This window comes from Netta rufina (genome assembly GCF_964035555.1).
Source record: "Netta rufina genome assembly, chromosome: 2".
In the NCBI taxonomy this organism is placed as follows: Eukaryota; Metazoa; Chordata; class Aves; order Anseriformes; family Anatidae; genus Netta; species Netta rufina.
In genome coordinates, this window is record NC_140124.1 from 79,072,719 (window position 1) to 79,089,259 (window position 16,541).

Here is a 16,541-nt window from a genome sequence, read left to right on the forward strand (position 1 = left end):
GAATACTGAATTTTCTTTTTAACATCTCTTGATAATCAAGATCGCTTTGCCCGCCTAGAAAAGTCTCTTTTGCGAAACCACTGCAAGGAGAAACCTGACTGTGGCCTACGAGGCAGAATGACTTGAACTTCCCCGCAACGCCGTCACTCCAGTGCCAGCCTAACAAATTCAATCTGAATTACCCTGTGAGCATGGGAACAGCATCCACAAGTCTCCCAGGTACAAAGACATACCCAGGAACAGCACCGACAAGACGACAGCGTGGAGAAGGAACAAGGGTGGTTTCCTCATGCTTTGAGGCGTGAAAGAGAACAAGAGCATCGTCCTCTGCCAACACCAGTCAGCCAGGTACAGAGAAAGGGAGGGGGAGAAATGCAGCGGTACTTTTGCTCGCCATGCAGGATGTTATAAAAGTACTCAGAAAAAGCAAAACTCAAACCCAACTGCTGTGTCTTTTCTTTGCTGTGAATCAGCCATTTCATCGGCAACAGCACTTTGGGAGCCTGTCTGTTTTCAGGCAGCATTCACGATTCTGTTCGGGTATTTCTTGATTTATTATTTATGTATTTCTTCATACCGCCATGCTCTATAAGCAAGATTTCTTCGAGCACCCCTGGTCTACAGCTTAACATCATATTTCATGGACATGCCATTCATATCCTCATCATTTCATAAACATAGACTGTTTAGTTGTTTCTCCTGCCAAAAGTGCCTTGTATTACACTGTGTAACCTCTGTTTTTTTTTAAACATTTAGACAAAGAAAACAGTGCTTAAAGTATGCTCTACAGAAGCGACTACAAGATTGAAAAGAGCTGAAACAGAAGAGTTTGGTCTGAAGTCACATTTTCTCATCAGTATCAACGGCTACCAAAACCCAACAAACATGGTAAGAAGCCATTTGTCAGCTACTTCCTGCACACAGGCTGTCGAATGCCAATTTTTCCTTCAGGCTGAAGGGAAAAAGGACTGCAAGACAACCTTCTGAGCACAGAGTAACACTTTCCTTAATAAAGGAACACGTAAGTCAAATAATCATTTCACAGGTTCCCACTCTTTCAAAAAAAAGTGTTTTAGAAAGGACTCACGAGCTTGTGAGATAAAAGTACTACTTCAACCAAGTCTGCTAGCCAGTAGAATGCATTTGATCGTAAGGTATAATTAATGGGCTAGCATAATTGCTATTGTACAACTCTTAACCTACAGAACCTGCACCCACAGCACGCCCCATAGAGCGATCCCTGCCTACCGCCCCGCTCCCTCACCCCAAACTTGCCTGTTTGGCAGCTCCCGAAGGGAATTTCCCTTCCTGTTGCCTTTCTGTTGTCTTTCTCAGGGCTATACAAACATTAAGAAGGATCTTGGCTCTGCTCCAACCATACATGGGCACCGTTGCGGACCAAGACCCTAGCAGGATCCATCACAGAAGCAGGCTTTCAGTATGTACAGGTTCATCATAAAGAAACTAGCACAAGGGGGGCAAATGTGCCCCAACTTCTTCAATCACCGAATGAAATGATTCAAGAAGCTGAAATAACTAGTTGCAAGGCCCAGAAAAACAAGAGCAGACACTTACTGTTATTGCAGACATCAAATATAGTCTCATGTTAGAAACACACAGACGAGTTCTACCTACATTAGGTGCCTGTTCTCAGGGAAGAAACAACCAGCTAGTTTTAAGGTGACAGAAAAGGTCTATTATTCACATCTGTGTAGCACTTCTTTACCTGTACCCAACCATCTGTAGGAACTGTCTGGTAATTAAAAACATCTGTTTCCCAAAATAATTAAAACCAGCAAGGGAAATATTTCATCGGGTGTTGCTACACGAATACCTAACTGCTACTGCCATGTCAGAAGAACAAGAGGTCCTCACAGCCACAAATACCACAAGAAAAACCAAGCTAGGACAGCTGCAGAGAGTTGTCCTGTCCTGTGCTCCCATCCACGTATTCCCTTGGACTGGCACAGCTGCCTGGAAAACTGCATAGAGAGACAGACTGAAAATAACCTATAGAAAAAAAAAAAAAAAGGAAGGAAACTGAAATAACTTTGCTCCAGTGCAGTTCCCCATTCTAATTCATAAAATAGACCTCCGCTGGCGCCAGATGGACAGGCCCGCATCACCTCCCAGCTGTGCTAACCGAGCACATTCGAAGCACATCCTCAGATTCTTACTTTGTTTTCCAACTTATATTAAATTTATTAACACCACCATTGCCTTCATTGCATGACCTTCTCCACAAGCCAGCTTAAATATCTTCAATCACATTTTCCTCCAATTCTCGACCGAACAACAGCAGGCAGAATAAGGAAAACAGAGTTAAGTGTAGAAACCATTTTGCAAGTTGGAGGAGCGTGCTTCTGCAGTGACGGGAATAAATAAGACCTTCTCAATTTCAAGCCTTGTTTTCACCTCCAGAAAGCTTCAATAACAGACTCGTTAATAAATTCAGGCAGCGTAGCCTCTCACGTGAGTTTAGTTCTTTAAAACCTCCAAATGACTTTACAAAGGCCACTTTTATACTTGATTTCTACTGCTTCCTTTCCCACCTAGACTGTCCTTCAATATGGTACAGAATGCCATCTTTAACAGCCATCTGTAACCTCCACAACTTTCTTTCTGTACAGCCTACATTGGCAGACAATATACCCATCTTCCACAGGTCTCCAAATTTGAGTGCCTGAAGACCAACAACTCAATTCTCCAGTTTGTGGATGTATAAAAGGTCATATCTCTTATCCCCAAGTTGTGACTTCATTCAACAGCATTTCTCTCTCTTTGTTCTCACAAAAACATGAAACACGTCACGAAATCTGAACTTGGTTTCCCAAATTTCTAAAATTCTTCGTGGGCTGTAAATGCTTTATTCACCATGCTTCAGACAGCAGGCTCCCAAGCATCCATTGTTCACAGAAATGCTTCAAAACAACAAATCTAGAGAAAAGAAAAAGTGATTGAACTTTTCTCCTCCCAAAGGAAGAAATTATTTCTAACCTCATAGAATCATAAAGGTTGAAAAAGACCTCCAAGATCATCTGGTGCAACCATCACCCTACTACCAATGTCACCCACTACACCATGTCCCTAAGCACCATGTCCAACCTTTCCTTGAACACCCCCAGGGACAGTGACCCCACCACCCCCTGGGCAACCCATCCCAGTGCCTGATTGCTCTTTCTGAGAAGAAATGTCTACTAATTTATAACCTAAACCTCCCCTGGCGCAACTTGAGGCCATTCCTTCTAGTCCTCTCACTAGTTATCTGCAAGAAGAGGCTGACCCGCAGCTCTCCACACCTCCTTTCAGGTATCTGTAGAGAGCAATAAGGTCTCCCCTGAGCCTCCTCTTCTTCAGACTGAACACCCCCAGTTCCCTCAGCCGCTCCTCACAGGCCTTGTGCTCCAGGCCCTTCACCAGCTTCGTAGCCCTTCTCTGGACATGCTCCAGGGCTTCAGTGTCTTTCTTGTAGTGAGGGGCCCAAAACTGAACACGGCACTTGAGGTGCAGCCTCACCAGAGCCGAGTACAGGGGGACGATCACCTCCCTGGTCCTGGTGGCTATACTATTCCTGATATAAGCCATGATGCCATTGGCCTTCCTGGCCACACTGCTGGCTCATGTTCAGGTGAGCATCAACCAGCACCCCCAGATCCTTTTCCTCTGCACAGCTTTCCAGCCACTCTGCCCCAAGACTGCAGTGTTTCACGGGGTTGTTGTGATCAAAGTACAGGACCCAGCACTTAATCATGTTGAACCTCATCCCACTGGCCTCTGCCCATTGACCCAGCTTGTCCAGGTCCCTCTGCAGGGCCTTCCTACCCTCCAGCAGATCGACACTTTCCCACAACTTGGTGTCATCTGCAAACTTACATGTTCTCCTCCTACTTTGTGGGACATTATCACATTTTTGTTAAAGCTGAAAATATTTCCAAGAGTCCCTTCTCACTTTTGTCCTATTTTTACTTCAGATACATTATAAAGTCGGTTTCTATGGGTAAAGCTATACCTATATTTAACATACAAAAAATATATATTTATAAAATAGCCTATATTAGATCAGGATTCAACAACCCTATGAAAATCAACACAAGAAGAGCAAAGATTGATGTGTTTCTACTCATTTTCTGCCTCAAGAAGTGCACATTTTAAAGTTCATGAAAAAATATGCACACATTGAAAAACTGGGTTTTGTTTCATACAAAACCAAGTAATAATAATAATAATAAAAACACAAGAAAAACTCCTGAAGGCTGTTTTTTTCTTGTTTTGTTTGTTTTTCCTCCACACAAGCCCTCCATATTTTGGATACCCAGCTTGACAGACCTATATTTGGAAACCTCATCTTCTGAGACATGTTAAGGTAAGCTATTCTTCAGACAACCAACTTGCACCCTTTAAAGGCAGAAGAAGATTTTAATTCCAGTAAGAAACAAAGCACACCTTTTGGAGGCAGAAAAATAAATGAATTTGTAGATGTCTCCATCAAGCAAACCTATTTAATGCCTTCTTTCCAGAGCTTCAGCATCTTTTTCTGCCTCACACATCCTCCATGGTGATGAACGTTTATTGTGAGGCTTTCTTCTCAAGTCCCTTAAATTAGACTCTTAGAATACCTATTCATATACCGCAATAAACTATTTTTAAGCATATTGTTATTGCACAAGGCAGTTTAAACACATTTTCTTCCGCTCTGGAATATGTACTTCAGCTGTGTTAACCTTATCCTAGGTGCCAGTACATTCTTTTGGAGCAACTGAAGGACATCAGTGTAAACATTGCAATTAGTTTCATAAGCCCAAACGAACCTCTTAGGAAGTACTGAAACAGAGAAATATTTGTGCATTATTTTAGGGGAGAAGAGAAAAATTTAGTCCTTGTTGTAAAACTACACAGAAGCCAGCAGCAACGCGTACCTTAAAAGCAAGGGAGACTTGTTTAAACCATCTTTAAACTTCGAATCACTTGTAAACATCACAGATCACCACTAGAGGCTGCTACAGGACATCAGTAAGGGAAAAAAAGAGAAAAAAGACCACAAGCAGATGAACTTTTAGTAAGTTCACACTGAGCATCCTTTAACTCTCCAGAAAGGAAAGTGACAAGATTTCCTTAACGAAATCTACCACAAAGTACCAGAGAAAACGCTTTTCTTATTTTTTTTCTTATTTTTAGTGCATTTTAGTATATTATTTTTAGTTTATGTAGTGTATTTACGTGTATTTTGCCACTTCATTTTATGCTACAACCCATTCACACTCCCCTACTGTTCACGCTCCCCTACTTTTTTCCTATGACATAGACAATATGAAATCAATATATTATGGGAGAAAAAAAGTTTATTAAAGGACAGGTTGATTGCATTTTAAGGAAAATTTATGTAAACTAAATACAGGAGTACCACTCTTATAGCATAGCATTATAACACGAATTAACCAGTTTGCAGTTACAGTAAAGAGTACTGCTGCATCTAGTGAGGCCCTGTAAAACAAGATTAGATGTAGCCTTGATAGAGTTTCGATTAATTTGCAGGACGGTCACTTCCACACACCCAGAAACGCGTCTTTTTGCCTCCCTGAGATTTGTCTACGCTTGTATTGGAGATTTCAACCCCAGCTTTGCTTCCAGCTGTTAGCATGGAGAGGAGAAGGCTCTGGGGGACTTTATAGCAGCCCTCCAGCACCTAAGGGGTGCCCAGGAGAGCAGGGGAGGGCCCCTACGAACCGTGAGGCCCCAAATTCCCCCCATGAGCGCGCCCACAGCCCGGCAGGACCCCCTCCCTCCCCCACCCCCCGCCCGCCCCATCTCCCCCAGCCCCGCTCCCGCCGCGCGCACTGCGCAGGCGCCAACACTCACTCGCCTCCCGCCGCGCGCCCGGCCACGGTCCCCTTCCGCTTCCGCGGACCCCTCAAGCCACGCCCACCTTCAGAAAGCCACGCCCATCCCTGACAAGCCACGCCCATCCCACCACGCCACGCCCCCTCCCTCCCAGGCAGCGGGGCCGGTCGCGTTGTCCGGGCGGCTCTCGCGAGAGCGGCGAGCCGGAAGAGGCCGCGGGGCGGGCTGCGGAGCGCAGTGGGCGGCGGGCGGGCGGAGGTGCGGGAGGGCCTCGCCTCGCGTCGCGCCGCAAGATGGCGGCGGGCGGCGGCAGCGGCGGTGTGAACCCCTTCCTCAGCGACTCGGAGGAGGACGAGCCCGGCGGCGGGCGGCACGGCGGCAGCAGCAGCAGCACGGAGCCGGCCGAGCCGCGGCGGGAGGAGCCGGGCAGCCCCGAGGAGCCGCCGGGCCCGCGGGCGGCGGGGGCGCCGGGCGATGGCGGCGGGGCCGGGCCTGGGGTTGGTGCCGGGGCCGGGTCCGGTTCTGGGTCCGGTTCCGGGCCCGGCTCGGCGGTGGAGCCGCCGCGGGTGTCGATGGACGCGATGGCGGCGCAGCTGCTGCGGGACCAGTTCCTGCTGACGGCGCTGGAGCTGCACACCGAGCTGCTGGAGAGCGGCCGCGAGCTGCCCCGCCTGCGGGATTTCTTCTCCAACCCCGGCAACTTCGAGAGGCAGAGCGGCACGCCGCCCGGCGCCTCGGGGGGGCTGCCCGGCAGCCTGCTGGGGGCGGCCGGCGGCAGGGAGCCCGGCCCCGGGCAGCTCAGTAAGTGCCGGGGGGACGGGGAGGGTGCTGAGGCTGCCCTGGGCATCGCCTGCCCTCCTGGGCACCCCTTCTCAAAGAGGAGTGAGTGTGCGGCGCGGTGAAGGGGCTGCCAGAGCCGCCACCCATTCATTTGGAGCCTCGCGGGGTGGCTGAGGTTGGAAGGGATCCCCAGGGATCAGCTGGTCCCGCAGGGTGACGCAGAGCAGGCTGCGCAGGGGCACCCAGCAGCTGTCAAAATGTGGCTGTCAGTGCAGGGCTCAGGTCTGCAGGACGGGCCTCAGTTACACGGGTACCACCCCATCGCACACAACTAACACAGTGTTTCCAATAACCCGTGCTGCCAGGCTTTCCAGGCGCTTGTACTCTTGGACTATCCATTTTGGGGATCACCACTTGGTGGGGGGAAATATACTGGGCTAGCGTGCCTACTGGAAGCAGTGAGGGTGTTTCGGAAGTTGTGGCATAGCTGGCCTGAAAAGCTTTTAGGTTTTAATAGTCGAGCAGGTGGTTTAGAATAGAATTACTTGTGTGATTTAACAGTATTACTGTTGAGAACAGCAGAGGTTTAAAAGCCTGGCAGCTAATGGAAGTGGCACTGAGAGAGAGAGGAGTTGCCCTGACACCTGACTTCTGAGGTCTTAATGAGCTCCTGGACAGCATTGAAATGAAAGGTGTTTTTTTTCAGCAGACTGTTGAAAGGTTTATCTATACGCGTATTCTAAGATACCTAGTGGCCTCCTGCATGTATTCCTGTACTTGGGTTGACTTTAAAAAATGTCCAGTGTTGCAAAGACACACAGTTAGACTTAAAAATTGGAAAGAACTGGTGGTATCAAGATGGCTTGGATAACAGGAGGCATCTAGGCTGTCAGCTTTTATCGTTTTTTCAATGTATTTTAAAAACTGGATGGAATTTTTCTTTAATTCCTACCATGTTGTTTATATGCCGCTTGTCTTGCTTACAAATGCTTAGAATTTCATACTTGGCTTTGTCCTACCGAGAGCTTCAGTGTTGTTGCTTTCATGATAAGATTGGTGAACGCTCATGCTTCAAGGCTACGGGCCAACAAAAATCTCTGTTTCCTTAAAAGCAGCTTTCTTGGGGTTTCCAATCAATTCATCCAATTGATTAAACATTCTCCTCTTTTTTTAACGTGTTGTTTCCAGTTGTTGATGATGTACATTCTCCAGTGGGATTAAGAGAACAGCAGCCTGTGTGACTGCTGTTACACACCCCAAAAAATGGGGAGTTCTAGAGCAATGTACATTGATGTGAGAACATCTTTCTGATCATTGTGCTGACCTGCTGAATGCATGGCAGCAGGATGACACAACTATTAAACAAGGAGGGAAGGAGGTGAGGAGAGGAGGGGGATGTATTTCTGGAGCAGTGTAACAATACTGAGGCATGGCAAAAGTAAATATGGTAAACCTTATGTTAAAGGTTACGTAGAAGTGTCTTGAAATCCAGTATCTATAACAGAAGTTGTGTGCTTTTTTTGTCTCAAAAGCATTTCAAAAGGCAATTAACATTGAGTGACGTTGATATGTGTCAGATCCAGAACAATGAGAAAAATGTATTTTTGCACAGCTCAAGTAGATTTTCGAACTTTTTTTTTCTCATCAGATTTCTTGAGATGTGGAGGTCTAGTGCAGAGCTAGTGATTTGTGTCAGTGCTGCTCAGCCTGAGGCTGGTTAATGTTAACGAGAACTGATAAGGACTCATGCCTCTGAATTTAAGCCAATATCCAAGTGTTAAAATTGATGGCAGAAGATTGATGGGCTGAAAATTGTAAGGTCCTCGCAAGAATTCCTTTCATTTTCTTCTTCAGCAGCTGGTATTGTATTTGGCCAGTTAAATAACCCACAGGTCTGATCCAGCAGTGAGTGAGTGTTTCCCTAAGCTAGCTGTGAAGCCAGAATGAGTTTGAGCATAAAACTGTAGTTTTCTTTACAGAAACTATTGATGTAGAAGGTAGTGGGATTTGGTATGATTGACATCTCAAGGTCACTTGAATTTTGTGCCTCAGTGGGGGGGAAAAAAAAAAAAAAAACACACGTGTTCAGAATGACAAAAAAGTTGTGTTGATACCTAAAATCAGAATTCTTTCTCAGCACAGGCCCTGCACCTGCTGTCCCCTGCTCCCAAGTTAGATGACTCTGGTTGTGTGGTGAGGCTTTCCCTAGGCTGGGTGGCTGTAGGAAAGGTGACTGGCGCTGAATGTGAAGCATGTCTGGAATGCTGCCTGAGGATTTCCAGGGAGCAAGGAGCAGCTTTGCACTGTATGTGCATTCATATGCAGAATGGGAGAATTTCACTGCAACTGGTCATCGTCAGGTCTCGGTGTTTCAGGCAAGCTAAAATACGAGTCCACGCTGGCATTTTTATCCTTTTTTCTTTATGGATTTCTATAAAGAGGCTTTAATGAAGTATCCTAGCAGCTAAAGAACTAGCATCATGTGGCCAACTAGTGACTTAGAGGCTGTTTTGTCTCTGAACCATGCTTCAGAGAGAGTACTTGGTTACAAAGCAGTTGATAGTCAGCTGACTAGGTTCTCCTGTATTTTTGGAAGAAACACCCCTCCGTTTTGCGGCAGCAATGTGTCACAGCTGCAACCAGAGATAAAGCCATACTGTAATGAAAAACAGGGAAAGGTTTATTGCGTCTAACACTTTTCTTTGTGTAATTTTAAAAAAATAATTGACATTGTGAAGGAGTCAGCGCTGCTCCTTCAGTCACACAACACTTCTGTGCAGTCATCCTTCATATCCTGCATCTCTGCTTAGATCTTCCCAAACTCCCAGGTTTGCTTCTTCCATTGGATTCAATAGCAGTGGTGACCAATCTGCTAGACCATTTTGATACCACTCTTCTAATGCTAGTCATATGAGCAGTGCAGTTTGGAAGTTCCTGCTTCACACGGTATTCCAGATCTCCTAGGAGGCTTTGGGTAGCGACCTACATTTTAAAAGTAAAATTGTGGTCCCATCACCGTTGTATCATATAAACTGAGACACTTGAAGTTTAGAACCCAGTGGCCCAAATGGCTCATCTTTGTTGCCCAGCCTCAAATGTTGTGCCAGTAAGTCCTTTAAGTTGAGAGCCATAATTCAGGCTTAAGCATAGCAGGTGAAGAAGCCTCGTATTTCTTATGTGTTTGGTATGATGCTCTGTGAGTATTACACTTGGTGAATGTTGTTTCCTGAAGGGATGCAGCTTACGCTGTTAGAACTAGCTTTAGTCTCAAAATCTGCCTTTCATTTCCTTCATAAAGAAGAAATATTTTAAAAATTTGTAATGGCTTTAAAGAAAATCATAAAGGGATTAAACTTGTCTGCTGCATTTATATTTTTAGGAGATGATTTTTTTTCTGGATATTTCAAAAGTGGAATTGTTTGTAATTTGCAAGGGGGTTGGTTCCAGTTACGTTAAGTTAATCTGTGAGTACAAACATAGAGGGAGTTGATCCTGCTAGTGTGCAGTAAACTGCAGGGTTTCCTTGTGGTTTGGGGTTTGCTTGTGTGTGTGTTTCAGATGTAATAAATATCTCTGCTTTCACTTATAGCCTTTGGAATTCAGCTCGGTCCTACTGGAAGAAGGATGCAGGAAAAGCACATTGATGCTATCACGAGAAAGGGGGGGCTTCATAACAGCTCTGAATCCTGAGCTACAGGCACGGTGGTGCTGTGACTCTGTACGTGCCCCTGTCATGATCTGTGTTTTATCAGATTTTTGCTTTAAATGAATATATGTTAGAGAAGACTACATCAAAAGAGCTCCCACAGCTTAAATGACAATCTAAATAGGATTGGAAATTGAGAAGATGATGTGGTATCTGTTGTTCTAATGACTAGGATTCTGCCTTGTGCTGTTTTGCTTTTGTTATCAGCTTGAAACTTACACTGGTTTCTTTATGAAAGGTGATCTGAGGGCTTGTGGGTGAGACAGTGGGTTTAATACCTGCTTTAGGAAAGGCTCCTCTTGTGAAGGGAAGGATGGAAGGGTGCAGGTGAAGAGGGAGTCAAAACTCCCGTTACAGACAGCTGGGAGATACTGAGTGTTGTCTCTTCAAAAGGACAGAACAGACCTGTATGGAGTGCTGAGGGAAAGAGGAACTGAGTTTTTGGTGGCTGCAGCCGGTGAGTGGATTGTTTAATCTTTGGTTGATACCTACATTGGAGCGCTCTGGGGTGTTTTGGTGGATCTGAAGATGGATTTATGCCTGTAATGATGCAGTGACACACAGAAATAACGCGACCAGGCAGCATGAGGTACGTACAGCAGAGATGGGCAAAGCAGGGCAGGCTCACATCCCCCAGGAGCAGGCAGGCACAGCTCAGGTTATCACTGAGTAACAAGGGTTCCTATGGCACGCCATGCTTTACCTTGCAGTAACTTATTTGTGTGCCCTTCGTCTCTTAGGATGCTTGCAGGTACCCTCTGGGAAATCTTCCTGCACGAGCCCTGGCTTTCTCTTGTGTTCCTGTGCCGGAGCTGCTGCTGGTTTTCATGCTGTGGGAAGCAGAAGTGACCCTGTGCAGATAGGCGCTGTGGCTAGTGCACTCATGGGGGAGTTGAGCCGTGCCTTGTATGAAAGTTTGATCAAAATGAGCAGACTGGGTGCTGGAGCAGCACACGTTCCCTTTCACCAGTGCTGCTGGTGGAGAAGGTGGAGCTGGTTGTGTGGAGAGGAGGGGGAGACCGAGGAGAGAGCTTTGTGTTTAAGAGCCAGCAGTTGGCAGCTTCTCAAGCTTCCCTGTGCGTAATTTCAATGCTCTGCAAAGTGCATGGAGTTTCCTGCAGCTTTTCTTCCTCTGAGAATTGTCGGTTTTGTGACAGAAGATGCAACTTACAAATTCTGTTCTGCCCAGAGCACACTTGCTGGAAATTTATACAAGATTCATTGCCTGATAATAAAAGCACTGTCTTGTATTTGCAGGCAAGCCGTGATGAATTAAGTAGTGATACCAATTGTGTTGGGAGCTGACTTGTGTGCAAAGTCCATCCTGGTTAATTTAAAATTGCCAGCAACTGTATTCTATAAACCCAGAATTAATGAAAATACAGAAAAGGGAAGTTTCAGGAAGTTCTCAGACTTTCAAACCAAATTAAGATTTCTAACCAATTCTGAGTTAAATCTTTTTTATATTTGGAGCTGTTCAAAGCAGAGCATCAGAAGTATCTTTCCTATCAGTACGCGGAGATGTATCTTAAAACCTTATTTTGTTGTGTGTTCTGCATTGCAACTATTCCCATTAAATGTATGACTTGTCATTGTTTTTCTAGTATATTATAAAGATGTAGGCGTGATAAAACTGCATTTGATAACCTCTTGGGCAAAGGCTGCAAGTTGTAGTTAAGCTTGTAGGCTTTGGATTTTTAGTTACAATACAAACGACTAAGACAGGGTACAAAGTGTATGTTAAGTTTGGTGGACAAGAAGGCTTTTTTTAGAGGTGGTGTTTTTGTTGTTGGTTTTAAATGGACCAAGCTGAAAAAGCCTTTGGGAAATACTGAACTCTTCCCCTGTGTGCACCATAGGGGACGGGCAATTTACTTCCTCCCTTCCTGCAGCACAGCTCTGCATGGTGGTGACGCAACTTGGCTTCTGAATTGAAGGAAACGCTATTACATAAAAACTCACAGGAAAAAAAATCTTATTTATATAACAAGTACTTCTTCATGTTGGTTTGATGTTGGTGGGGCAGGGTGGAAATGAGCAAATACTCATTTGACAGGCGACTTGCAAATACCTTCAAGAAGGGAGGGAGGTTCCGCAACCTCGCTGGGCAACCTCTGACACTGCTCAGTAAAAAAAAAAAAAAAAAAATGTTTCCTGATGTTGAGATGGCACCTCCCGTGTTCCAGTTTGTGTACTTTGCCTCTTGCCCTGTCCCCGGACACCACTCAGTGAAATATCTTGTCTTTGCACCCTTCTTCCAGGTGTTGGCACATGTGGATGAGATCCCACCTTAGTCTTTTCTTCTCCAGGCTGAACAGTCCCAGCTCTCTTGGCCTTTCCTCACAGGAGAGATGCTTCAGTCTCTAGTTTCTTGATTATAGTTTTTAAATTTTTTTAAAAATTCTCTATAGAATCAGCTTAGACACACGTTAAAACTTAATTGGAAAATTTACTACTATCCTGAGGTAAGTGTAAAAATCAGGGAAATGTGAATACGCTGGAGGTGAAATAACATGAAGATGGTGCTTGAGAATTAAGGTGGGTGTCATCTCTGCATGTTAAGTAGTTCCTCATCAAAGTCAGCCACTTAAGGACTGGATTGATGCAAGATAATTTTGGCTGGCATCAGAGAATGTAACTAAAAGCTGGGTTACTGCAGAGAAAGGAAAAATCCTTGTATTGCAAGCTGATTTGTATGCCTTGGGAAAGGCAGAGCTGCAACACAGAGCATATGGAGCTAACTTGATTGTGTTGATGCTGAAGCTGGGATCAGGGGCTGGAAGTCGTGCCCTAGCACCGTGCTTCGCCCTTAGCTCTTCTCTTCTGGGAAGCTCTGGCAGCTGGAGCTTCAATGCGTTCCCCAAGGTAAATTACCCCTGGGGTCTCCATGTTCACTGCAGCAACACTCCGTGGCTCTTAGCAGGGCCAACTGAGGTCTTTCAGGCTCAAATAATGTGGGTGCTGCCTATGTCTGCCCAGTAAGCTGCCCATTGGAGTGCTGTTTGCTGCTGGGAGGGTATCTTAACCCCAGGCAGTGGCTCGTGAGCATGCTATCTCTGTGCTAGGCTGCGGGATCCATCTTGTGCTTGTGTGGCTTCCGCTCATGCCTTTCCATAGGAGCAAGCATTATAGCTTTCTATTTTAATGTATCTAGCAAATAATCTGTTATACAGAACTGGTGACTTGTTTTTTTCTGCTGTTCATGGCCAGCAAGCATAGATTAGCTTTCTCCAAGTAGTTTTAGGGCTGTAACCCTCATATACTTCCCAGAAGTTTTCTTAGCATGAAGTAGGTAAAAGTATTGATCATCTGTTTTCACACTGGTTTGGGTTTCCTGTCATGGGCTGGCATGATCTGATCATCCTGAACACCTGTTAAATTTCTAGGTGACTTGTAAGTCGATTGCTCTGGTGGCTCCAAGTTAATTTTATTCTAGGAGCTGTACTTAATTTAGTTGCCCTTTAATTTGATGGTGCTCTGAGAACTTCTTCCAAGCACGTAGCAATTTGTAAAATTCATCAAAGAAAGAACATCTGGGCGAGGGTGGAAGAGACGCTCATAGATGGGTGTGCACGATTCAGTGCCTGATGCAATAGATGGCTTAAAGGCTCTGAGTTCCCTATCAGAGTTACCACAGCAGTGTGGAGTGTGTTGATCTGCTGTACATTCACTATGAAGTTTCAAATCAATTTAAAAACTTGACCACTGAGTCTGTTCCTTCCTGATAGGTTTTGTGCTAGATCACGTATCTGCTGCCACAGATCTAGCTTGCACTGCTGGCTGATGCAGCAGCGGGAAGCTGGGAAGAAGCTGAAACCTCTCAGAGCTTCTAAGTGCAGCAGCCAGTTAAGACTTCTCAAACTGATATTGCTCCACTGTTGTCTTGTCAAACCTGTTAAGGTTTAGAGTAAAGAAATTCACTGAATGAATTAAATTGTTAAATTCATTTATTCCTATGTACTGCACAAGATACCACCCAAAATATCTATTTCAGTTGCTACCCAATGTGGCTACAAATATAAGCTGCGAATTGATAATTGCTTTTCAAAGTGTTAATGATGTCTGATTCTTCAACGTAGAGAGATCTCCATTCAAGCTGTTTGTGTTTTTATCTTGTTCCACATCTGTGAGCGCTACCCCTCTTGCCAGTTGGTTTATTCACATGCACATATTTGCGTTTTGGTACTAATTTGGAGTTTGAACTTCCTCTTTTACCACTTGCACATGCCTATTCTTTCTCCCATGTGGTGTCCATGCCCAGTTTCCTCAGTTCCTGCTGTTCCTGCCTGTGATGTTGTGCAAGACAGCTGAAGATGCAAGTAACTCAAGGACATGTTTCTATAGAGCAGTACTCTAGAAGAGAGCAAGCAAGCTGTTGTGTGACTGTAAGGGCTAGTTTAGACTAGGTCTTGAATGTTTAAGGGAGGTGTGATACCTGGTCTGCTGACTTCTTTACCACCAACAGAACCAGATCTAAAATACATATTCAGACACAAGTATTTCCTTAGGCCTGAACATAAGCAATTCTTCTGTTCTACCTCTAGCACAGAGGAAAAATAAAAATAAAAAAGTGGCAGACCTGAGTAGTTTCTAAGGAAACTTGTCAGTTGGGTTCTGTTATCAGTCTGCTGGTTTGCCTGTATCTTCTTGTGAACCTATAAATTATGTGGATGTCCTAAATATAAAGATGAGCTATACTTGGTAAAATGTACTGTTGGCTTCTTCAGATGGATATGGAGTGTTTTTTCCAGTGTCTTTGACTTCCAGACACCTTCAAAAAAAATAGTTTTGTTTTCCTGATGACATTAGCTTCCTTGGAATAGAAAATTTGACTGTACCTTAATGTATAGATCAGGAAGAGGAAGAGTTTCTCCTGTTGAATTGTGCTGCTGTTAAGAAACTTCTGTATATTTTCTAAAGTTGCATGGAATTGCACCCTTACTTATCTTACAGCATGGGTTGTAGGTTGAAAAGCACTGCAGTAGTCAACATGTGTAGCTTTGGATCTGAGAGTATCCTGTAATCAGAAATTTTTTCTTGGATTCTCTCAAATATAATGGTAATTACATGTTTTCCTGACATTTATAATTCCCAACTACTCTCATTATATTGCGGCTAATAAAATTTGGAGCCTAATTTACTATTATATGTAGCATAACAGTAAATTATATAGCATGTCTGTTGGTTGAATTGTTTTTCTAAATCATAGGAAAAATAAACCTTAGCAATTCCCTGTCTTTTTATCTGTTTCCACAGAACAAATTTTCTATCTTCAGTTCAAGAATGAACAGTAACTTATATCTAAAACTGCAGAGAGGTACAACCCAGAAATCCACTGCTAAGGAAGCCTCATTAAGGTTGAAATCCTATGTAATTAAAATTTAATTTAGTGAAGAGAGTGTGTTGTCAAATAAATTACTTCTGGTAGATCAAGTTGCTTGTGCAATACTTCTAACACCAATGTCAAAGCATTTTGACCTTCTCTGAAGTGTTTCAAAAAAAGTTGTCCGTGCTTTTTGTCATGGTTCCGCTCGAGTGGGCAGCCGAGCTCCACCACAGCCGCTCTCTCACTCCCCCTCCTCAAAGAGGAACGGGGAGAAAATATGTGAAAAGGGCTCAAGGGTTGAAATAAGGACGAGAAGATCACGCAATAATTATTGTAACGGGCAAAACAGACTCAGCATAAGGAGATAGTAAGATTTATTGCCTACAACTAACAAGCGAGAGAAGTGAGAAACAAAGGAAAGAAACCAAAAGCACCTTCCCCCCCCACCCACCCTCTTCCACCTCCTCCCCCCGAGCGGCGCAGGGGAATGGGGGTTATGGTCAGTCTACAGCACTTCTTCTCTGCTGCTCCTTCTCGGTCACTCTTGTCCCCTGTGCGGTGGGGTCCCACCCACGGGATGCAGTCCTTGATGAACTGATCCGGCGTGGGCTTCCCACAGGCAGCAGCTCTTCCAGAACTGCTCCAGATATGGGTCCATACCACGGGGTCCATCCCTCAGGAGGAAACTGCTCCAACCTGGCTCCCCTACGGGCAGCAGCTCCTGCCAGGCCACCTGCTCCACCGTGGTCTCCTCCATGGGCTGCAGCGTGGAACCCTGCTCCACCGTGGTACTCCATGGGCTGCAGGGGGACATCCTGCTTCACCATGGTCCTCACCACAGGCCGCAGGGGACTTCTGCTCCGGCGCCTGGAGCACCTCTCCCCCTCCCTC

The 16,541-nt window shown here is 45.1% G+C and overlaps 2 protein-coding genes across 6 annotated transcripts in view; one reads left to right on the top strand and one right to left on the bottom strand.

Moving 5' to 3' along the window:
• PIGN (phosphatidylinositol glycan anchor biosynthesis class N) overlaps nt 1-5,939 on the bottom strand; it is a 104,771-nt gene extending 98,832 nt beyond the window's left edge. For all 3 annotated transcript variants that reach the window (XM_084306742.1, XM_084306743.1, XM_084306744.1), the window contains exon 1: nt 5,857-5,939. The gene's annotated coding sequence lies outside the window, so the exon portion shown is untranslated. The remainder of the gene's footprint in view (nt 1-5,856) is intronic.
• A 168-nt stretch (nt 5,940-6,107) lies between these two features.
• Nucleotides 6,108-16,541, top strand: part of RELCH (RAB11 binding and LisH domain, coiled-coil and HEAT repeat containing) — a 72,758-nt gene continuing 62,324 nt past the window's right edge. For all 3 annotated transcript variants that reach the window (XM_084282011.1, XM_084282012.1, XM_084282013.1), the window contains exon 1: nt 6,108-6,639. In XM_084282011.1, the coding sequence (XP_084138137.1) occupies nt 6,132-6,639 (508 nt within the window). In that variant the 5' untranslated portion in view covers nt 6,108-6,131. The remainder of the gene's footprint in view (nt 6,640-16,541) is intronic.